The following is an 18813-nucleotide window of genomic DNA, read 5'->3' as shown; positions in this document are numbered from 1 at the left end:
GTCTTTATGAATGTCATGAGTCTAGTCTCCAAGACTTAGGGAGGGGGGGGGACCAAAAGAGGGTTTCTCCGGATATTTTGGGACCTTTACTTTTAGTTTGAAAGGTCAACTGGTGCTTTAAACAAAATAATCAAGAAATACCCTGCCCATGAACAGACTGCACCTTTTGAAAAGGTCTGCTTTGGGACTGAATAGCCCATGCCCTCCCCAACCCCTTTTTCTTTTTTCTTTGGGGCTTAGAAATGGAGAGGGAGGAGGAGGAAGAGTTTCACATTCATTACTAACAACTTCACACATAATAAGCATATTCAGATACACCCTGGGGTGTTATAGTTTTCTTTTCCTATTTTTTGTCTTCTTTTCAGCAGCTTTCAATAAGTAGCACATTTTATTTTTGAAAAAAGAATCAGAGCCCTTACGGAGCAGCCTCGCCCTAAGGAAGGTCAGGAGATTAGGGAGCGGAAGTAGGCTGGCCAGACTCTGCTGACCACAGTACGGGACTGCTGCTTTCTTCCCATAATTTAATTCTGAGACTCCAATGGAAAGGTAACCCCGAAGAAAAAAACCTTTCCTGAAAAAAAAAAAAAAAAGTGAAAAATTGTTAGAAAATGGTCATCAAAAAGTGATCAATTTAAATTTATGTCTTACAAACAAACCACATGGAAATAACCACAGGGCAGACATGCATTTGCAATGATATATGGACAGTCTCAAAATATGGGCATGACTTTGCAGGAGAGGGCGAACATTAGTCGTTGGTGGGCTTTGGCCTAATATCACAGGTCTTCTGAAATTCCAAATACTGCACTTCACAAATCAGAGGACAGTAAAATAAAAGGAACCTTTGAATTTCACTGGCCCAACTCCCTCATCTTACAAGTGGGAAAACTGAGACCTCAGGATAGACAGTCATTTGCCCAAGGTCACATAGCTGGTGAGGGGCAGCTTGAGGACTCAAACCCCCATCTCAAACTAGGCTTCTTTCCCGTGAGCTAAACAGTTCCAAGGTGAGAAACTGCAAACCCTCACATTTAATCCAGGAGTCTCCTTTCTCAGGAAACCACACCTGCCGGGCAGCGCACCCCCCCCCCTTTTCCCTCCCCCCAGCTCCCTCCGATGGCCCTGCGTATTTCTTGAGGTAGTTCATCTGTCACAGCCTGAAATGACTTCTTCAGCCGCTATTAAATGGCTTCTTCAAAGCAGATTAGGCACATGCATGTGTCTGCCAGGGCTCAGCCTCCTGCTCTTTTATGTCTTCAAAAGGTGTACAGACCATGACACGGCTGCCTAAATAATCGGCTTGTTTACTGGGACCTATCGATGTCACCATCATCTGCCATCACGCAGGTTAAGACTTTACAAGTCAGCTTCTTTCTCATTTCCTCCCCTGCTCTCGCCTGCACCATTGACCACCTCCCATGTTCACCTCCTAATTTACATTTCCACATGCCCTCACCATCAAGGTCTTCCTGCTTCCAGGTTCTCATAATTCAGTTCATGGTCCACAGTGGCTAGTACAGAGAGATCTAATCATCTCCAATGACTTCTCCTGCTCCAATCCCGGTCACCTACAGCCCCACCATCCCCATCCCCATTTACTCCATCTCAACTGGACCACTGTCCTTTCCCAAATATTCCAGGAACTCTGCATTATTTCATTCCCTCTTTTCAACCCCTGGAGGTCTTCATTCCTCCTCATCCAGTTCAGATGCAACCACCTCTGTGCATCTCTCCTAACCATCCCAGAAGGAATGTGTTTTTTGTGCTCCCTCAGCACACTGCTCATCCTTTTTATGGCACTTATTTAATTCTGTCCTATACTATATGTTGCATCTCTCTCATGAAATGGATCTCTTTTACCTTTGAAAAGGTGCTTCATTGCTCTGTGTACCCACTTCTTACCATTGTGCTTCATCACGTGCTTTTCTTTCTTGATATTTACTGAGCACTTACTATCTGCATGATACAAACTCTAAGGGCTAGAGGAGGAAGATACAAAATAATCAAAAAGCAAGCCTTCTCTTTGGGGGAGCTATAGTCAGTGAGACATGTTCAGGAAGAACCTAAGCAAGTAAACTGATTGTGGGGGGTGGAACTGGGTGAAGGGGAAGTGCTGAGTATGAAACATTCTCAATGTTCCAAAGGAGAACACTGGTGTTATGATATGGAGGGTGGGGCGATGGGGGAGGAGTAGATGGGAAGAAAAGGCAAGGCTGCTTTTAAATCCTCTCTCTGCTCTGGTCATTATTAGAGTCCTGTCATCCTGTGGCCAATGCACACATCTTTCCCTAATACCAGAGTAATCTTCCTAAAGCAAGTCTCTGATCACTTAACTCCCTGTTCAAATGTTTGCTGTCGAATGAATCAAGCATCAAATAATTGCAGGCTTATGCTAGGAATTGTGGAGAAAAATCAGTTTGTAAGAGATGAGACAGACTCCAGGAAACAGCTGGAGAACAAAAAACAAGAACATGCTGTAAAAGTGCTGGGAGGTGGGGGACAAGCAAGTGTGTAATCAGTGTGGTTAATCAAGAAGGAATAATCAGACCAGGCAAGCCTCCAACGGGATGGCCACTTGGCAAGAGAAATTAGATGTACTCAGTGAACTTTAGGGTTCCTTTCAATTCTCATACTCCATTTATTCTATGAGGTGGTTGGTTCATTCAACAAATACATGCTAAGCACTTCAACAAAACAGTCATTAAATATTTATTGAATGCGTTCTGTGTGCCAGGAACTCTGCGAGGCACTGGAAACAGAACTGTGAATGGGGGACTTTGCACTTGAACTCTTAGAGTGTTAAAAACTCTTACAGTATTTTGTTGCAACAAAATAATGATGGGAAGGTAAAAGATGCTGTAGTACCACAAAGCAAGGAACGTCACAGCCCAAGGGCTAGGAAAATATCCGAGAGGTGATGTTTAAGATAAGACTCCAAGGATGCACATGAGTTCGTTGGACAAAAGGAACAGAGCATTCAGGAAGAAGACTCTCATATTAGGAAATTTAGAGTTAGGTCAGTATGGTGTATCCAAGGAACTGAAAAACATTTAAAGAGACAGCATGGAGGTTAAGTAAGAGGGGCAGCAAGAAATTAGGCAAGAGGTAGGCAGAGCCAGGTTATGAAGAATTTTGCTAGAATATATCATAGAGTTTATATTTCATCAATAGGCTTTTGGTAACATTAAAGTATTTGGCTCTGTGTATCTAACCTAGTAAATACTTAATGTCTGAAGAAGGGATGAATAAATGGTTGGATGGATGCATGCATGCATGAATGGGTGGATGGATCTCCTTTGCAAAGGATGAGGGCTTATAAAATGACTCAGACTTGACCATTTGCTCCAACAAGCAATTACAGAGGGCATCGTCCCTTAGGTTTGTGGAGTATAATGAATTCCTGACCCCTGTGAGGCTGCCCTTTACCTTAGAAGAATTACTCAGTCACCTGCCTTACCCCAGCAGATGTCTAAGTAAATCAAAGGGTTTTTTTTACAGATAATGGTAAAGTGTCACCTGGTGATCATTAGGCTAAACTGAGAAAGTGTAGCCTGACTCTTCCTTAACTCTTGATGGGGGGGAAGGGAAAGGGGGAGAACAGCCTTCTTAACCTCAAGGGCATGAATAGTCCCAAATTTAATAATTTGTAGCAATGCTGAATAAGTCCTAGGAGAGAAAGTATTTCAGAGGAAGATGCTGACTTTCTAATGGGAAAAAAAAGACCTTTGTGAAAAGCTAAACTGAGCTCTTCCTTTGGACAGGGGGTTTTAGGAGTCACTGGGTCTTGCTCAGATTCCAGAACAGCACCTGGCAGGGACCAGGGAGATGCTATCCCTAGAAAGGAGGGGATTTCAGGAATACAGCCTGCCAGGATTCTAATTAACCAGGACAAAGATGAGTGCCCCAGCCTCCTGTTCATAACCAAGAAACTGATTACCCACAGAGTCACATTCAAAGTTGGGGAGTTGATTCCACTCCAGGTATAAATAACAGCCCAGTCGCTACCTAGTAGAAGGGTCCACAATTATTTCTGAAGTCATCCCAGCAGCTAAGCTTTCATTTGGCAGAGAGAGAGAGATCTGAATAGAGCTTTAGAAAGAGTCTTAAAGCTGTTGCTAGGGACGTGGTGGGGGAGGGGAAGGGGAGTATTCATATGTGCTCTCAATCTGCAATGTCTCCCTAACGCAATAAGCAGCCTGTGAAAGTCTCTTGCCATTTTACTTTAGTGAGAAACATTAAAAAATGCCTACATTAGTGGCTTTCTAGGAAATTCATTCTGTCTTTTTAGTCATGTAATGCATACTGCTGTGAAAGGAGCCAGGTGCACCCATAGGCGGCTTGCCTGCAGGAAGTGCTGGAATCTTCCTCTAAATACTGAGGCTCTCCATATCCTAAGCCCCCTGTCTGCGGACTACTTGCTCAGAACCTGCTCCGACAAAAGGTCGAGCTTCTTTGAGAAATCCCGACTGGATTGAGAGCTTTCTTAAACTATCCCTTGCTTCTGCAGGAGCTGATCAGGGATTGCACAGGGGCCTTGAGGTGGGGGTTGGCTGCCACCTGGGTGCTTCTGGCAGTTGTGGGAATAAGGGGGTGACTGGCCCTAGAGAGCTGCAGTTCACTTGCAGGCTTTCAAAAGCCAGCCGGTATTTCTTTCCCTGCAATTGATCTAGTGCAAAGCTAACTGGCTGCCTCGCTGTCCCACAGCTCATCCTTGAGTGACAGCTGGTTCCTACTCAGTCTTATTTGCCATGAAGCTTGTTGTCCCTGCATTCTGTTCCTAAAGAACCACCCAGATACAAGAGACTGAGGCACACTGAAGGGATGGCATCCTTTTACTACATGCACAAGAGCTTGAGAAATCAAGCCTTCCCGAGGCTGCAGTCCCGAAATACATCTAGCTTCTGAGCCAAGCTGTCTCCCTCTCCCCTCCTCTCTGTGTGCATCGTTTGCTCTTTCATTTCGCACTAAGAGTAGCTTAGTGATCATGGACTTCAGCTCTTGCCTGTAGTGATCCTGTTCCCATTTTATTCCTTACACAGAATAGGAAGGAGGTTCGCTTGCTTTGTGCAGAGGCTGAGCCACAGGAGAAGGCAAAGTCAATGTGATTTATTGAATGAAAGCACTGGACAATCACCAGCAACTTGCTCCTCTGCTGCCTCAAACAACCTAAACTGGTAAGTCAAATTTATTGTCTTTCTCCGTGTGAATGTGGGCTTTCTTAGCTACTGGTTAATTTTTAAACGTGTATATGTTGCTGCGGTTTCATGATATAAAAAATTTGCATCTTCCGAGCTTAGCTGCAGGTGGTCCATGGAGAATGCACATGAGCACAGAATGGTCCATAGCACTGCACACACGTCCATGTGGAGAGGCAAGGTTGGGGGTGGGGAAGCCCCCACTTCGGATCACTGAGCATTTTGTTTGCAGCAAGCTTAAAGACATTATGTGCTTGCATAACCGATTAGCATTAGCTATGAAAAATAAATTGCTCTCTCATTGCATAAGATCATTTTCTAAGTGGGTGCCTGAGTACCTACAAAATACCTGTTGGATCAGGTAAAGATGGGTCCCATCATGCTGATAATCGTGGGTATAAACCCAGACATATTGCTATCTTGAATGCAGCTTGCAGCCTGGACAGAGTAGAAGGCAGCCTTCTGTCCATCCTGGGTCAGTGTGCCTATAAATGACATGATGACTGTGATGTTGAGGATACCTGCCAAGGGCATACAGTGGACATGCTGCATGCCAACCCTCCCTTGACCCACTGCACTTCTGCACCCATGTTCCTTAAATCCTTTCTTCATTCCATGAAGATATCGATAGATGGTAGCCAGTGTGCACTAGGTTCGAAGTGGGTGGTTCCAAGTGTCCAATTACCTGTGCTGGTCCTTAGCCCAGCCAAGGCTGCTAGAAGTACCACTGATAATCGAGGTTGTTTTTTCCTATTTGGGCCCCCAAACCCCTATTTTCACTTGATCCTCTTCATTTCCTCAGTCAGATGTAAGCCAACCTCTATAGAGGGGAGTCTGAATGGAGAAACCTATTGCTTTCCTACCACTACCACCACATCTCCCTAGACTTTTGTTTGCTTGGCTACTACATGACTTTATGGCAGTATCAATCCATCTCTGGTGGGCTCAGAGTCCATATAAATGTCATACATGGTTTCATGTCTTTGGTGCACTCTATCTGCAATATATCACTGGCCATTCAGATGAAGTTGTGGTATTAGATGCTGACAGAGATGGATGATGTTGGAACAGTGAGCAGCATGCTTCTCTAAATAAAAACCAAAGTTAGGAAATCTGAGAGATGGGTGACGTTTTGCCTAGTAGAAAGTAACCTCAGGCCACTCCATCACAAGTGCAGGGTGATTCTCCTGACATTCTAACAGAAAGGAGATAGAATTTTCTAGTGGCTAGAGATGTCAGGATAGCAGCCTGTATCTTTGGAAAATGGTCTTATTCTCCGTGGACCTCCATTCCCAATAGTTTCAAAGAAGTCATGCTAACCTCAATTAATATATCCATGAGATGCTTCTTAAAAGCTTTCCTGTTAAAGGGTGCAACAGATAATCAAGACCGTTGTATACACACTGAGACCATGCATCAGAAACCCACAGATGAGTGGGGAAGAGGAGAGGCATGCCCCTTCCCCATGCAAGGGATATACAGCACACTGAAGGAAGCATGATCGCACGTAAAGGATTAGAAGGGGAGAATAGAGCTGGAAAACAGCATTAAAATAGCTTCAAATTCAAACAAATAAGCCATGTAAATAATTTTTCAATATTGATCAATAGTAACTTATTTTCTATTCTCATGATGCCAAGATCCAAAAGATCTTAAATGTTTTGAACAAACATGCAAATATTTGGGGCTTAGTTCATGACTGAGTAAAATTCATGTCTAGAATTTGACTACTTTCAATTGTTCAAATTACCCCCATACCCTTATACATGGAACTACAGATATAAATGCACTATGATTTGGAGAGAGGGAGGGAGCGAGGGAGGGAGGGAAATTGCCCCATCTCTAGGATTAAGATACCCGAAATTCTTTCATCAGGAATTCACTTAAGTACTTCTGTCTTTTACAAAGTACAAATATCTTAGGAGAAAAAATAATTAAGCCACTGATGCCTTACCATAAATGAATGTATTAAAATGTTTCTGTCTCAGCGGAAACCCAATATTGCCTTAATATTATATCAATTCTATTGCTTCCTATTTATTTCATAACTTTCTCCAGGAACTACTCTCATAATTGTTTCACCCTTAATCAGAAAACTAAGTAGCCTTTAGAACAAGCAAACTCCTTCTTTTTATGGAATACTTGGATTAGACTATACCAGCTAAACTTCCTCTAGACCCTTGAGAGTCACACTAGGGAAAGCTGAACTCACTATCTTTCCCCTTTTAAATCCTCTCTTCCTCCTATACTCCTTCCCCTGCCACACATACCTTTCAATTATTGGTGGGACATTATGCATCTGTCAACCAAGCAAAGCTCAAAGGAGTTATTTTCAGATTCCCTGACTCCTTTAGCCCCTCCATCCAATCACTAACCAAATTTGGTCCTTTTTGCTTCTTTTCTTTTTAAAAATCTGTTCCACCCTCTCTATCCCCATTGTCATATGCTGCATTTGAAGTTACAGGGACTTTTTCAAGAGCTTCATACTTGTATGAAACACCACTCGTTCCACTATACTCAACTCCCGTTCAAATAACCCACCAGGTGCTATCAGAATAATTCTCTGGAAATGAGTATCTCAGATCTTGCTTAAAGTTCCCTAGTGCTTCCCCTTTGTGAACCGGCGGAAGTCTATACTAATCATGCATACAAAGTCTGATGGCCAGGCACTGCTATCTCTCCAGGCTGCTTTCCCAAGGTCTTGGAATGGTGGACGAAACTCACTACTGTGGACACTGACCTACCAGCCACACAATGGCATTTCACATCTCTATGTCCTCATCTAAGATACTGTACCTGGATGACTTTTTCTTTCCTTCCTGCTAATTGATGCCTCACTTCCTATTCCAAATCCCGCTCAGGGAACACCTTCTCTAACTCATTTCCTCACACCACCTACTCCCATCACCAGCTCTATTACCCACAAAGTTAATCACTCATCCCTGCGTGCTACTTCTTTGCATTAGGCATTTGAGAGCAGTGTTTAAAGGTTAATATCTCAGACCTAGACCCATATTTTCTGGGGTTTGAATCCCAAATCTGCTCTCTAGTATGCCTCAATTTCTGACTATGTAAAATGGGGATAACAGTCCTTCCTTCACAGGGCTATAATGGGATGCAGGGAGCTGATATACATAAAAGCATTATTCTAAATAGTTCCTGGATCACATAGAGTGCTATAGATGTAAAAGCTATTATTATCTATCTATATCTATATCTACACACACACACACACGCATATATATTGCATATATATATTGCATATTAATATGCAAATTTTTCTGGGACACCTTTATAGTCACAACTGGTGCGGCTCAGACCACAGCCCCACCCCAGTGGATGCACACAGGTGGCGGCCTTTGCATGTGAGCTGCAGAGGAAACACCTTTTCTGACTGCTCATTGGCTAAGCACCCTGTACACAGCCACTCACAGTGTTCTTGGTTATTTAAGTAATAAGAATCCAAGAAGGTGATCTAAGGTTTTCCCACCTCACTCCTGGAGGAAAACACGAAGGTCTGCTGCTAGAGGGGCTAAAAAATGTCATATCCTGCCCTAGCCAGTTTGGCTCAGTGAATAATGCCTCAGCCTGCCGACAGCAGGGTCTGGGTTGATTCTGATCAAGGGCATGTACCTAAGTTTCAGGCTCCTTCCTGGCTGGGGCCCATATCAGGGCTCATGCAGGAGGCAGCCAATCGAAGTGTCCCTCTCACATTAATATTTCTCTCTGTCTTTCCCTCTCTCTTCCATGCTCTCTAAAAATCAATAAATAGAAACATATCCTCGGGTGAGAATAAAAAAATTTAAAAAAAAGTCATATCCTATGAAAGACACATCTTGAAAATGCCTTAAAAAAGTTGTCATTTTTTCATAGTGAAGGGACTGGAGTCCGTGTTGATGAAAACACCTTGGTGGCTGCAGCGGCTGACAGTGGCAGCATTTAGCAGTGTGATGGGAATGGTGCCTTCCCCTGATCAGCCCGACCTCCTACAAAGGGAGGCCAGACCATGGCTTAGGCCCGCTTCCCATGGGAGCCGTCAGTAGGACTCCCTACTTAAGCTGTCAGGAGGACATCCCCTGAGGGGACAGGCTGGGCTGAGGGCTGCCCACCCCCAGCCCAGTGCACAAATTTTGTGCAACAGGCCTCTAGTTACCCCATAATTGTACATGTCACACTATTTCATAGCGACACTTGAATAACTGTCTTCCCTTTTATCCTATGAACTCCTGGGGCAAGGTTGCATAATCAATTTGTCCAGGACTTCCCCAGTTTTTGCACTATAAGTTCTGCATTTTGGGAATCACCTCGGTTCTAGGCAAACTAAGACAGTTTATCGTACTATGAGGAATCCTATCTCATTCACCTTTGAATCCCCAGGGTCTATATAGGATATGTAAATTATGAAGTAGAACATCTATGAGAGTTTATTGACCTAGAAAGTCGGTATTAATTTTTTCTATTTTCTTCCTCATAAACATGCTTTCAAACTTCAAAATCTAGTCTTCTTGCTGTGAAGTCACAGTGACCTTTCAAAAGTTGTCACTGAATAACTGAATACATAATATTGTTTAATGCACAGAAACCTGAAAGGATGCTTCCACCTGTTGTATATCAGTGTAATAGCATTGGCTACCCTCTAGCAATCAGACGTATCTGTCATATTACCAGTAGGGGGGAGTTAGATGGAGGATGGAGGCGTCACACTTTCTTTTCTGTGTAGTCACAGGCAGGTTGAAGTCTGAAGGTCCCTAGTTCACACCACAGCCTGAAAAGCAATCTTGTCCTAGTCAGAATGTCCCCTTCACTGAATGTATCTGTCTACCCAGCTGTCAGAAGTGCCTAGAGCTCCTGTTTTTAATATGCTTTGTCTTACAACAGCTTCTCCTCCAAACTGGCTCAGATCATTTTCCACAGTACAAATGCAATTCAAAAGTTCCACAAGTAATCTCTGTGAAACAGAGACCTTGGACATGCCAAAACTCATGAGGGCAAGATCTTGTCTTCAGAATCAAGGTCTAGAAGAAGAAACTGACAGGCAGCCAGACCCTCAGGCAGAATAACATCCGAGTTGCCGAGAGCATGGGCTTTGAAGTCAGAGTTCAAATCCTGCCTTCTCTATTTACTACCTGTAAGATCTGGACAAGTTACCTAATCCCCCTGGACCTCAGTTTCCTTGTTTGTAAAATGAGAATATAGTAATAGTCTGACTTTCTCAAATGGTTTTCTTAGATTTATCTTAGCCTGTGAAAACAAAGCCAGTGGCAAAGCTGACTGCGAATGTTCTATTGGTTATAGGGATATACAACTTCAGGGCATCAGGAGTGAAGGAAAGGGGGAAATGAGTGAAGGAAGGAGGAAAAATAAGTATAGGCTGAAGTGCAATGAATTAGCAAGGCTTCACAAGCAAAAACATGTGGTTGTCCGTATATGATTGCTTCCAAGAAGCCCTCAAAACAGTCCACAGGAGAGGAATGAAGAATTACCTCTTGGCTACTTCCAGTCTCCTATCTTACTGGTCCAGTTTTTCCCATTTCTAGATCATGTTACCCAGTTCCTCATGGTAGCCATTAGTGAAGCGGGAGCCTCCCTCCATAGGTCTGGCTGAGTCAGAGCTACTGTCACCACAATCATGATGGCGGCCATTTTTTATTCACTTGAACAGCTGGTTGTGTTAGGAGAAAGACGAGGGCAGCAGCCGAGGCTTGCTTTCTATCTGAGCAAGCAGCCAAGGCCCGCTGACCAGGCGGTTTTGAAGTAAACCTGAAGAGGCTCCACACTTCAGAGGTTATGTTGCCATTTTGGACCTGGATTCTCCAGGACAGCGGTCGCCAACTGGTGGTCCTTGGACCATTGGTGGTCTGTGAGGTCCGAAAGGTTGGCAAATGCTGCTCCAGGATACAATCACTCTTTCCTTATATAATAGCTTGGCTCCAGGTGTATTAAAGATCTTCCAACAGGGTAGCTGAAATCAAAGAACAAAATACTTTATTTTCGTAAAGTCCTGGTTTATCTATTTATTTTCTAATTTATGCTTTTTGTGCCTCCTCTAAAAAATCATTCTTATTCAAGTTCAGAAAGATATTCTATGTTTTTCATAGAAGTTGTATAGTTTTAGCTTTTGCAGTTATTTTCATTTCAAATTAATTTTTATACATGATGTAAAGTTGTGGTTGAGGGTTTTTTGTTTGTTTGTTTTGGGTTTTTTTTTGGGGGGGGTGGGGGAGTTGAAAAGTTTATTTTTCCCTATTGAATTACCTTGACACCTATGTCAAAAACCAATGGGTCATCTATGTTTGGTCTGTGTCTGGGCTCTGTTTCATTCATCTAACTTTATGTCACTGTCTTTATCTCTATTGCTATCTTTACACCAATATAGCACGTCTTGATCTCTATAGCTTTAAAGCTACTCTTGAAGTTAGGTAATGTAAGTCTTCCAACTTTGTTTTTTTCCCAAAGTTTTTCTGACTAAAAATTTTAGATACTTTCTATTTTTATAAAAATTTTAGAACCAGCTTAATTTAAAAAAAAAATCCTGCTAGAATTTTTGAAATTGTATTGACTCTCAATTTGGAAGAATTAACAACTTAACAATACTAGTTTATTATTATTATTATTATTATTATTATTATTATTATTATTTATTGTTTAAAGCATTACATGTCTCCTTTTTTCCCCATTGACTTCTCCCCAGCCACTCTCACTCCCCAGAACATGCCCTCACCACCACCCCCAACCTTACCATCCCCCCCCACCCCACCCTGTCTGTATCCATGGGTTATGCTTATATGCATGCATACAAGTCCTTTGGTTGCTCTCTTACCACCCCCCTTCCCTCTGAGGTTGAACAGTCTGTTTGATGCTTCTGTGTCTCTGGATCTATTTTTTTGTTCACCAGTTTATTTTGTTCATTATATTCCACAAATGAGTGAGATCATGTGATATTTATCTTTCTCCAGTTGGCTTATTTTACTTAGCATAATGCTCTCCAGGTCCATCCATGCTGTTGCAAATGGTTAAGAGATCCTTCTTTTTTACAACAGCATAATATTCCATTGCATAGATGTACCACAGTTTTTTAAAAATTAATCTTCATTGTTCAGATTATTATAGATGTTCCTCTTTTTTTGCCCATAGCTCCCTTCCACCCCGTTCCCACCCCACCCCAAGCTCTCGTCTCCTCCCTCCCCCACTTCACTGTCCTCATCCATAGGTGTAAGCTCTTTGTCCAATCTCTTCCCGCACCCCCCACATCCCTTTCCCCCACCCCCAGAATTGTTAGCCCGCTCCCTTTCCATGCCCGATTCTATTACATTCACCAGTTCTGTTCATCAGATTTTTTATTCATTTGATTTTTATATTCACTTGTTGATAGATGTGTATTTGTTGTCACTTTGTTGTTCATACTTTTTTATCTTTACCTTTTTCTTCTTCCTCTTCTGAAAGAATACCCTTCAGCATTTCATATAATATTGGTTTGGTGGTGGTGAACTACTTTAGCTTTTTCTTGTCTGTGAAGCTCTTTATCTGACCTTCAATTCTAAATGATAGCGTTGCTGGGTAATGATGGTTGTAGGTTCTTGCTATTCATCACTTTGGATATTTCTTGCCACTCTTCAGGCCTGCTGAGAAATCAGCTGACAGTTGTATGGGTACTCTCTTGCAGCTGTTTTTTCTCTTGCTACTTTTAAGATTCTCTTTGTCTTTTGCCCTTGGCATTTTAATTATATGTCTTGGTGTGGTCCTCTTTGGATTCCTCTTGATTAGGGTTCTCCATGCTTCCTGGACTTGTAAATCTATTTCTTTCACAAGGTAAGGGAAGTTTGCTGTCATTATTTCTTCAAATAGGTTTTCAGTATCTTGCTCTCTCTTTTCTTCTGGCACCCCCATAATTCAGATGTTGGTACGCTTGAAGTTGTCCCAGAGGCTCCTTACATTATCTTCATATTTTGGGATTTTTTTTCTTTTTGCTCTTCTGTTTGGGTGTTTTTTACTTCCTCATATTTCAAATCTTTGATTTGATTCTTGGGATCCTCTAGTCTACTGTTGAGTTGTTGTATCTCTATATTATTCTTTATTTCAGGCAGTATATTATTCTTTATTTCAGGCAGTATATGTTTAATTTCATCTTTTTTTTGGGGGGGGGGGGGGAGAGACATTCTCACTAAGATCCTTAAAGGTCTCACTAAGTTCCTCGGAGGTTTCTAGAAGATTCTTGAGTAACCTTATAACTGTGGTTTTGAACTCTGAATCCAGTATTTTGCTTTCATCCATTTTTTTTCATTTGCGACAAATTTCTTTGTCTTCACATTTTGGCTGCTTCCCTGTTGTTTCTGTGTATTGGGTAGCTGCTAAGTCTCCTTGAGCTGATAGTGGTCTTGTGTGGTAGGTGTCCTATAGGTCACCGTGGTTCAGCCTCCCCAGTCATCTAAGGTGGACACTCTTGGTGCACCCCTTTGTGGACTGTGTGCACAGTCTTGTAGTTAAGCCTTAATTGCCGTTGGTATCATTGAGGGAATTGACTTCCAGGCCAATTGGCTGTGAGGACCAGCTGTGTCTTCAATGGAAGAGCTGCTGTGCAGGAGACACCCTTCTGGGACAGTGGGCTTTCTTGTTGTTTTGTTGATTTCTTTTGCTGAGCATAAGCTTTTAATTTTGATGTAGTCCCATTTGTTTATTTTGTTCTTAGTTTTCACTGTCCTAGGAGCTGATTCAGTAAAAAAGAAATTGCTATGACATTATGTCTAATATTTTGCTGCCTATGGATTCTTTTAAGATATTTATGGTTTCCCGTCTTATGTATGTTTAACTCCTTTATCTATTTTATTTTTGTGTATGGTGTAAGTTGGTGTTCTAGTTTCATTTTTTTGCATATATCTGTCCAATTTTCCCAACACCATTCATTAAAGAGACTGTCTTAACTCCATTGTATGCTCTTGCCTCCTTTGTGAAGTATTAATTGAGCTTAATGGTTTGGGTTGATTTCTGGGTTCTCTGTTCTGTCCCATTGGTCTAAATGTCTGTTTTTGTGTCAGTACTAGGCAGTTTTTAGAACAGTGGCTTTGTAATACAGCTTTATATCTGGTATTGTGATCCCTCCAACTTCGTTCTTCTTTCTCAGGATTGCTGCGGCTATTTGGGTTGTTGTTGTTTTTTTATTCCATATGAATTTTTGGAGAATTTGTTCTAGGTCTCTGAAATATGCCATTGGTATTTTACTGGGAATTGCACTGAATCTATAAATTGCTTTGGGTAGAATGAACACTTTAATGCTATTGATTCTACCAAGCCATGAACACAATATATTCTTTAATTTGTTTATGCCTTCCTCTATCTTTTATTTTGCAAATCTTGTATTTTTCTGAGTACAGGTCTTTTACCTCCTCAATTAATTCCTATTTATCTTAATTTTTTTTGGTGCAATGTTAAATGATATATATATTTTTTTAGTTTCTCTTTCTGTGAGTTCATTATAGTATATAAAGTCATAGATTTCTGGGTGTTAGTTTTGTATCCTGCTACATTGCCAAATTCATTTATTATTAAGTCTTGGGTTTTTTGATGGAATCTTTAGTATTTTCTATATACAACATCATGTCACCTGTAAATAATGACAGTTTTGCTTCTTTTCTAGTTTGGATGTCTTTTTATTTCTTCTTCTGGTCTGATCACTGGTCTGATCACTATGGCTAGCACTTCCAGCACTATGTTGAAGAGGAGTGGTAAAAGTGGGCATCCCTGTCTTGTTCCTGTTCTTAGGGGAAATGGTTTTAGTTTTTGCCCATTGAGTATGATGTTGGCTGTAGATTTGTCATATAAGGCTTTTATTATGTTGAATTATGATCCCTCTATTCCTATTTTGCTGAGAGATTTTTATCCCTCCATTCCCATTTTGCTTGAGGCATGGGGGGTGCCTCCTCCTCCAGGGAGACCTCTTGTAGCACTTCCTCCACAGAGTGAGTGGGTCCTGTTCCTGCCTCCAGCCCAGACAGGAGCAATGGGATGTATGCTGGGGGAAAAGCAGACGAGCGAGGTGTTTCCCGGTACCCTTCTGTGTTGGATTTTGTCCAATGCTTTTTCTGCGTCAATTGATGTGATGTATTATGTTTATTGATTTGCAGATATTGTACCAGCCTTGCATTCCCCCAATAAATCCCTCTTGGTCATGGTGTATGATCTTTCGAATGTAATGCTGGTTCCGATTTGCTAGAATTTTGTTGAGGATTTTAACATCTATGTTTACCAGGCATATTGGTCTGTAATTATCTTTCTTTGTGGTGTCTTTATCTGATTTTGGGATTAGGGTAATGTTGGCTTCATAGAAAGAGCTTGGAAATGTGCCTTCCTCTTGAATTTTTTTGGAATTGAAGAAAGGTTTTAATTCTTCTTTGAATGCTAATACTAATAATTCTTCTCATCCAATGCATGAACAAGGTATATCTCTCCATTTATTTAGGTATTCTTTAATGTTACTCATTAATGCCATGTAATTTTAAGTATATGTCGTTTTGTTGTATTTATTCCTAAGATTTGTTCTACAAAACTTTCCTGTTACCTGCAAAATGAAGAGTATCTTGCTTCTTTCTTTCCAATCTATATTCCTTTCTTTTGCTTGCCTTATTTCACTGGCCAAATGCCCAGTACAATAGAAAAGGTAGAAGTAAGCATTTTGGCCTTGAATCTGACCCAAAAGGAAGCATTTGGTCTTTAATCATTAAAAATAGTGTTGACTATAACTTTTTATAGATTTCCTTTATCAGGTTGAGGAGACCCCTTTTATTTCTGAAAGTTTTGGGCTTTTTGTTTTTGTTTTTGTTTTTAATCATGATTGGGTATTGAAATATGTCAAATGCTGTTTTTCTGCATCTATTATAATATCCATATTTTTTTCGTGTAGTGTGTTAATGTAGTGATTACATCAATGGATGTTTGACTATTAAACCAACCTTGCTTTCTTGGAGTAAACCATGCTTGATCATGAAGTAGTATCCTTTTTGTGTATTGCAGGATTTTACTTGCTAACTTTTTATGGAGGTTTTCCCCCTCTGTTCACGAGAGACATTGGGTGATAGCTTTTTCTTGAAATACCTTTTTTTTTTTTTACTTTGCTATCAGGGCATTGATAGCCTCAAAATGAAGCCAATTTTTTGGAAGAGTTTTGTGTAGAATTGGTATTATTTCTTCCTTAAATGTTTGGCAAGTTGTAACATTTAACATGACTTTCGTTAAAGATCTGGGAATTTAAAAATTATTAACATGCAAAAAAAGAAAATATAAAACTAGAAATAACTTTCCCATAGAATGTCTTTACCTGGCTAACTATATCCTAAAGTCTGATCCTATAGTCATGTTGCAAAGACCAACCCACCTTCATTCAACATATCTGTCTCCTCTTTAGAAGAAAAACATCTTTCTTTAGAACATTTTGTGAGATATCATTCTCATAATTACCTTTATTTCTTTAGACATGGTTCTTTGGGTCCTTGAAAATATTTAAGATATGAAACTTAAAGTCTTTGTCTAATAAATCCAGCATCTGGCCTTGCTTAGTGACTGCTTTACTTCCTGTGAATGGAAAAGATTTTTGTTTCTTTACATGCCTAACTTTGTTGTTGTTGTTGTTATTGTTGAAAACACATCTTAAATAACAATGCAGCAACTCTAGAAATCAGATTATTGCCCTTCCTCAAGGTTTAGTGATTTTTTTAGAACTGTATCTGTAAAGTCTGTATTTATTGTCATATGTGGCTACTAAGTCTCTTCTTGGTTAGTTTAGTGGTCAGCTAATCATTGAACAAAAATATTAAGTGCCTGGAACTAATAAGTTTCCCAGTCATTGCATGGGGGCTCTGTGTGCACTTGTGGGCACACCTTCAATACTCAGTAGGCAGTTGACAGCTCTGCCTTAGCCTTCACTTCCTGCTTGCACAGTGCCTCAAAGTCAGGCAATATGAGAGCTTAGGACCTTCTCAGGTGTTTCATGGGAATGCTCCCAACCCTGGGCATGCATGAGGTCTGAAAAAGCCCCAGGAATGTGTCAGAGCTTTTCAAAGTATTTCATGTACATTCATATAAGCTTTTCCTTTAAGCTTTTTGATTAGTCTATTGTTTGCCCCACTCTTATCCACCACCTCGGGCAACTGTAATGTTAAACAGTTGCTGAATTTTATTTTTTACAGATACCCAGAGGAAAAGGTTATTTTGTACTTGGTAAGCTCAAAGTCAGGGCAAATAGAGAAAAGCCCTGTGAGTGGGCTCTTCCAAGGAAACACCAAACAGGTCATATAATGACAGTTCTCTGAAAATGGGGTTTTGAAGGAACTCCATCATCATTCTGCACCACCAGTGGCTGCCAGGCTACTTTATAAAAATTTTTGTTTTGTTTTACGATGAACATAGGTTCTTGGTCTTCAAGGCCACCACAGAGGTGGGGGAATATGGAAATTAAGCAAGGTAAAGATGCCACTAAGCTTACTATTCTTACGGAATTTATCCACTCTTCTTGAATAAACACTTCCTGGATTGCTGCAAATTTTTTGTTAATTCCTATGGTTCTGAAAAAGTTAATTCTGACCAATTTTAGTAGTGTTCTCATTTCTTTTGTGGAGGAAAAAATTTAGTTCTTTAGAAAATTTAGAGGTCCTTAGTTCGCTATTTCCACTGTCATACTATTATTCTATATCATCTTTCTGTGAAATATTTATTAGGTGTATGGCTTGTAAATGGCTTTTTAAAAATCTCAATTGACTGTTTTGCCTTTTATTAAAAAAATTGAACCATGTAAATATATTGTGCTCACGGATATATTTAATTTAACCCTACTACTTTACTTTACATGTGTATTTATTGTTTTCTTATTATATTGCTTCTTTGTTTTATACTTTTTATCTTTAATCCTCTCTTCCCTTCAATAGTTTGAAGTTCTATTTGCTCTTCCTATTTTACTATGTTACTAAAACACATATTAAAATATTTAAACTTATCTATCAAAATAAAAACTAAATAGTATAATAAATACATAAAGTCAGATTTCAAAACATTGTTTAAAATAAGAAAGCTATTTAAATTGTTGCAATATACTTTGGTGTCTGTTTTTGGGAAGATTTGAGGTAACTTTAATAATTGCTGTTGTTTATTGAGTGGCTACTGTGATTACACAAACTCAAATAATTTACATTTTTATGTGACTGTCCAAAGTAACATAGATTATAGATAACAATATCAGGATTCGCGCTTGGGTCTGCCAAATAATCAAAACCAAAGCTATAATGCTTCTCAAATGCTTGTTTCTTTCCATAAGGGTAAAAAAAAAAAAAAAATAGTTAGTTAAAAGGGGCATGCCTGTTTATGAGAACAGATAATAGGAAGTTGTCTTTCTTGGTATTTCTAACCATACAAAATTTTAAATACAGAGGAAGAAAAATACATAACAGATAACATCTAGAAGAATAAAAATATGCTGAAGGATAGAATGGAAGGAAGGGACAGCTGGAGAGTATGGTAAGGAAGTCAGAGACAGAAAGTAAATCTATTTTAACTAAAAAGAACAGATGGGACATGAGCAAAGACAAAAGGGGCCAATAGGTAGGTGTCATCAGTTGTAGAGCAAGTAGCTGGAATA

The 18813-nt window shown here is 40.3% G+C and overlaps 1 protein-coding gene across 1 annotated transcript in view; it reads left to right on the top strand.

The window, feature by feature from the left end:
* ANKFN1 (ankyrin repeat and fibronectin type III domain containing 1) overlaps positions 1–18813 on the top strand; it is a 387619-nt gene that overhangs the window by 236509 nt on the left and 132297 nt on the right. Inside the window, exon 4 of the mRNA XM_084862549.1 lies at positions 5040–5174. Within this exon, the coding sequence (XP_084718675.1) occupies positions 5040–5174 (135 nt within the window). The remainder of the gene's footprint in view (positions 1–5039; positions 5175–18813) is intronic.

Source organism: Pipistrellus hanaki, assembly GCF_964339955.1.
Source record: "Pipistrellus hanaki genome assembly, chromosome: 16".
NCBI lineage: Eukaryota > Metazoa > Chordata > Mammalia > Chiroptera > Vespertilionidae > Pipistrellus > Pipistrellus hanaki.
Note: the sequence above shows the minus strand (reverse complement) of the source record. Positions and strands in the feature narration are given on the sequence as shown.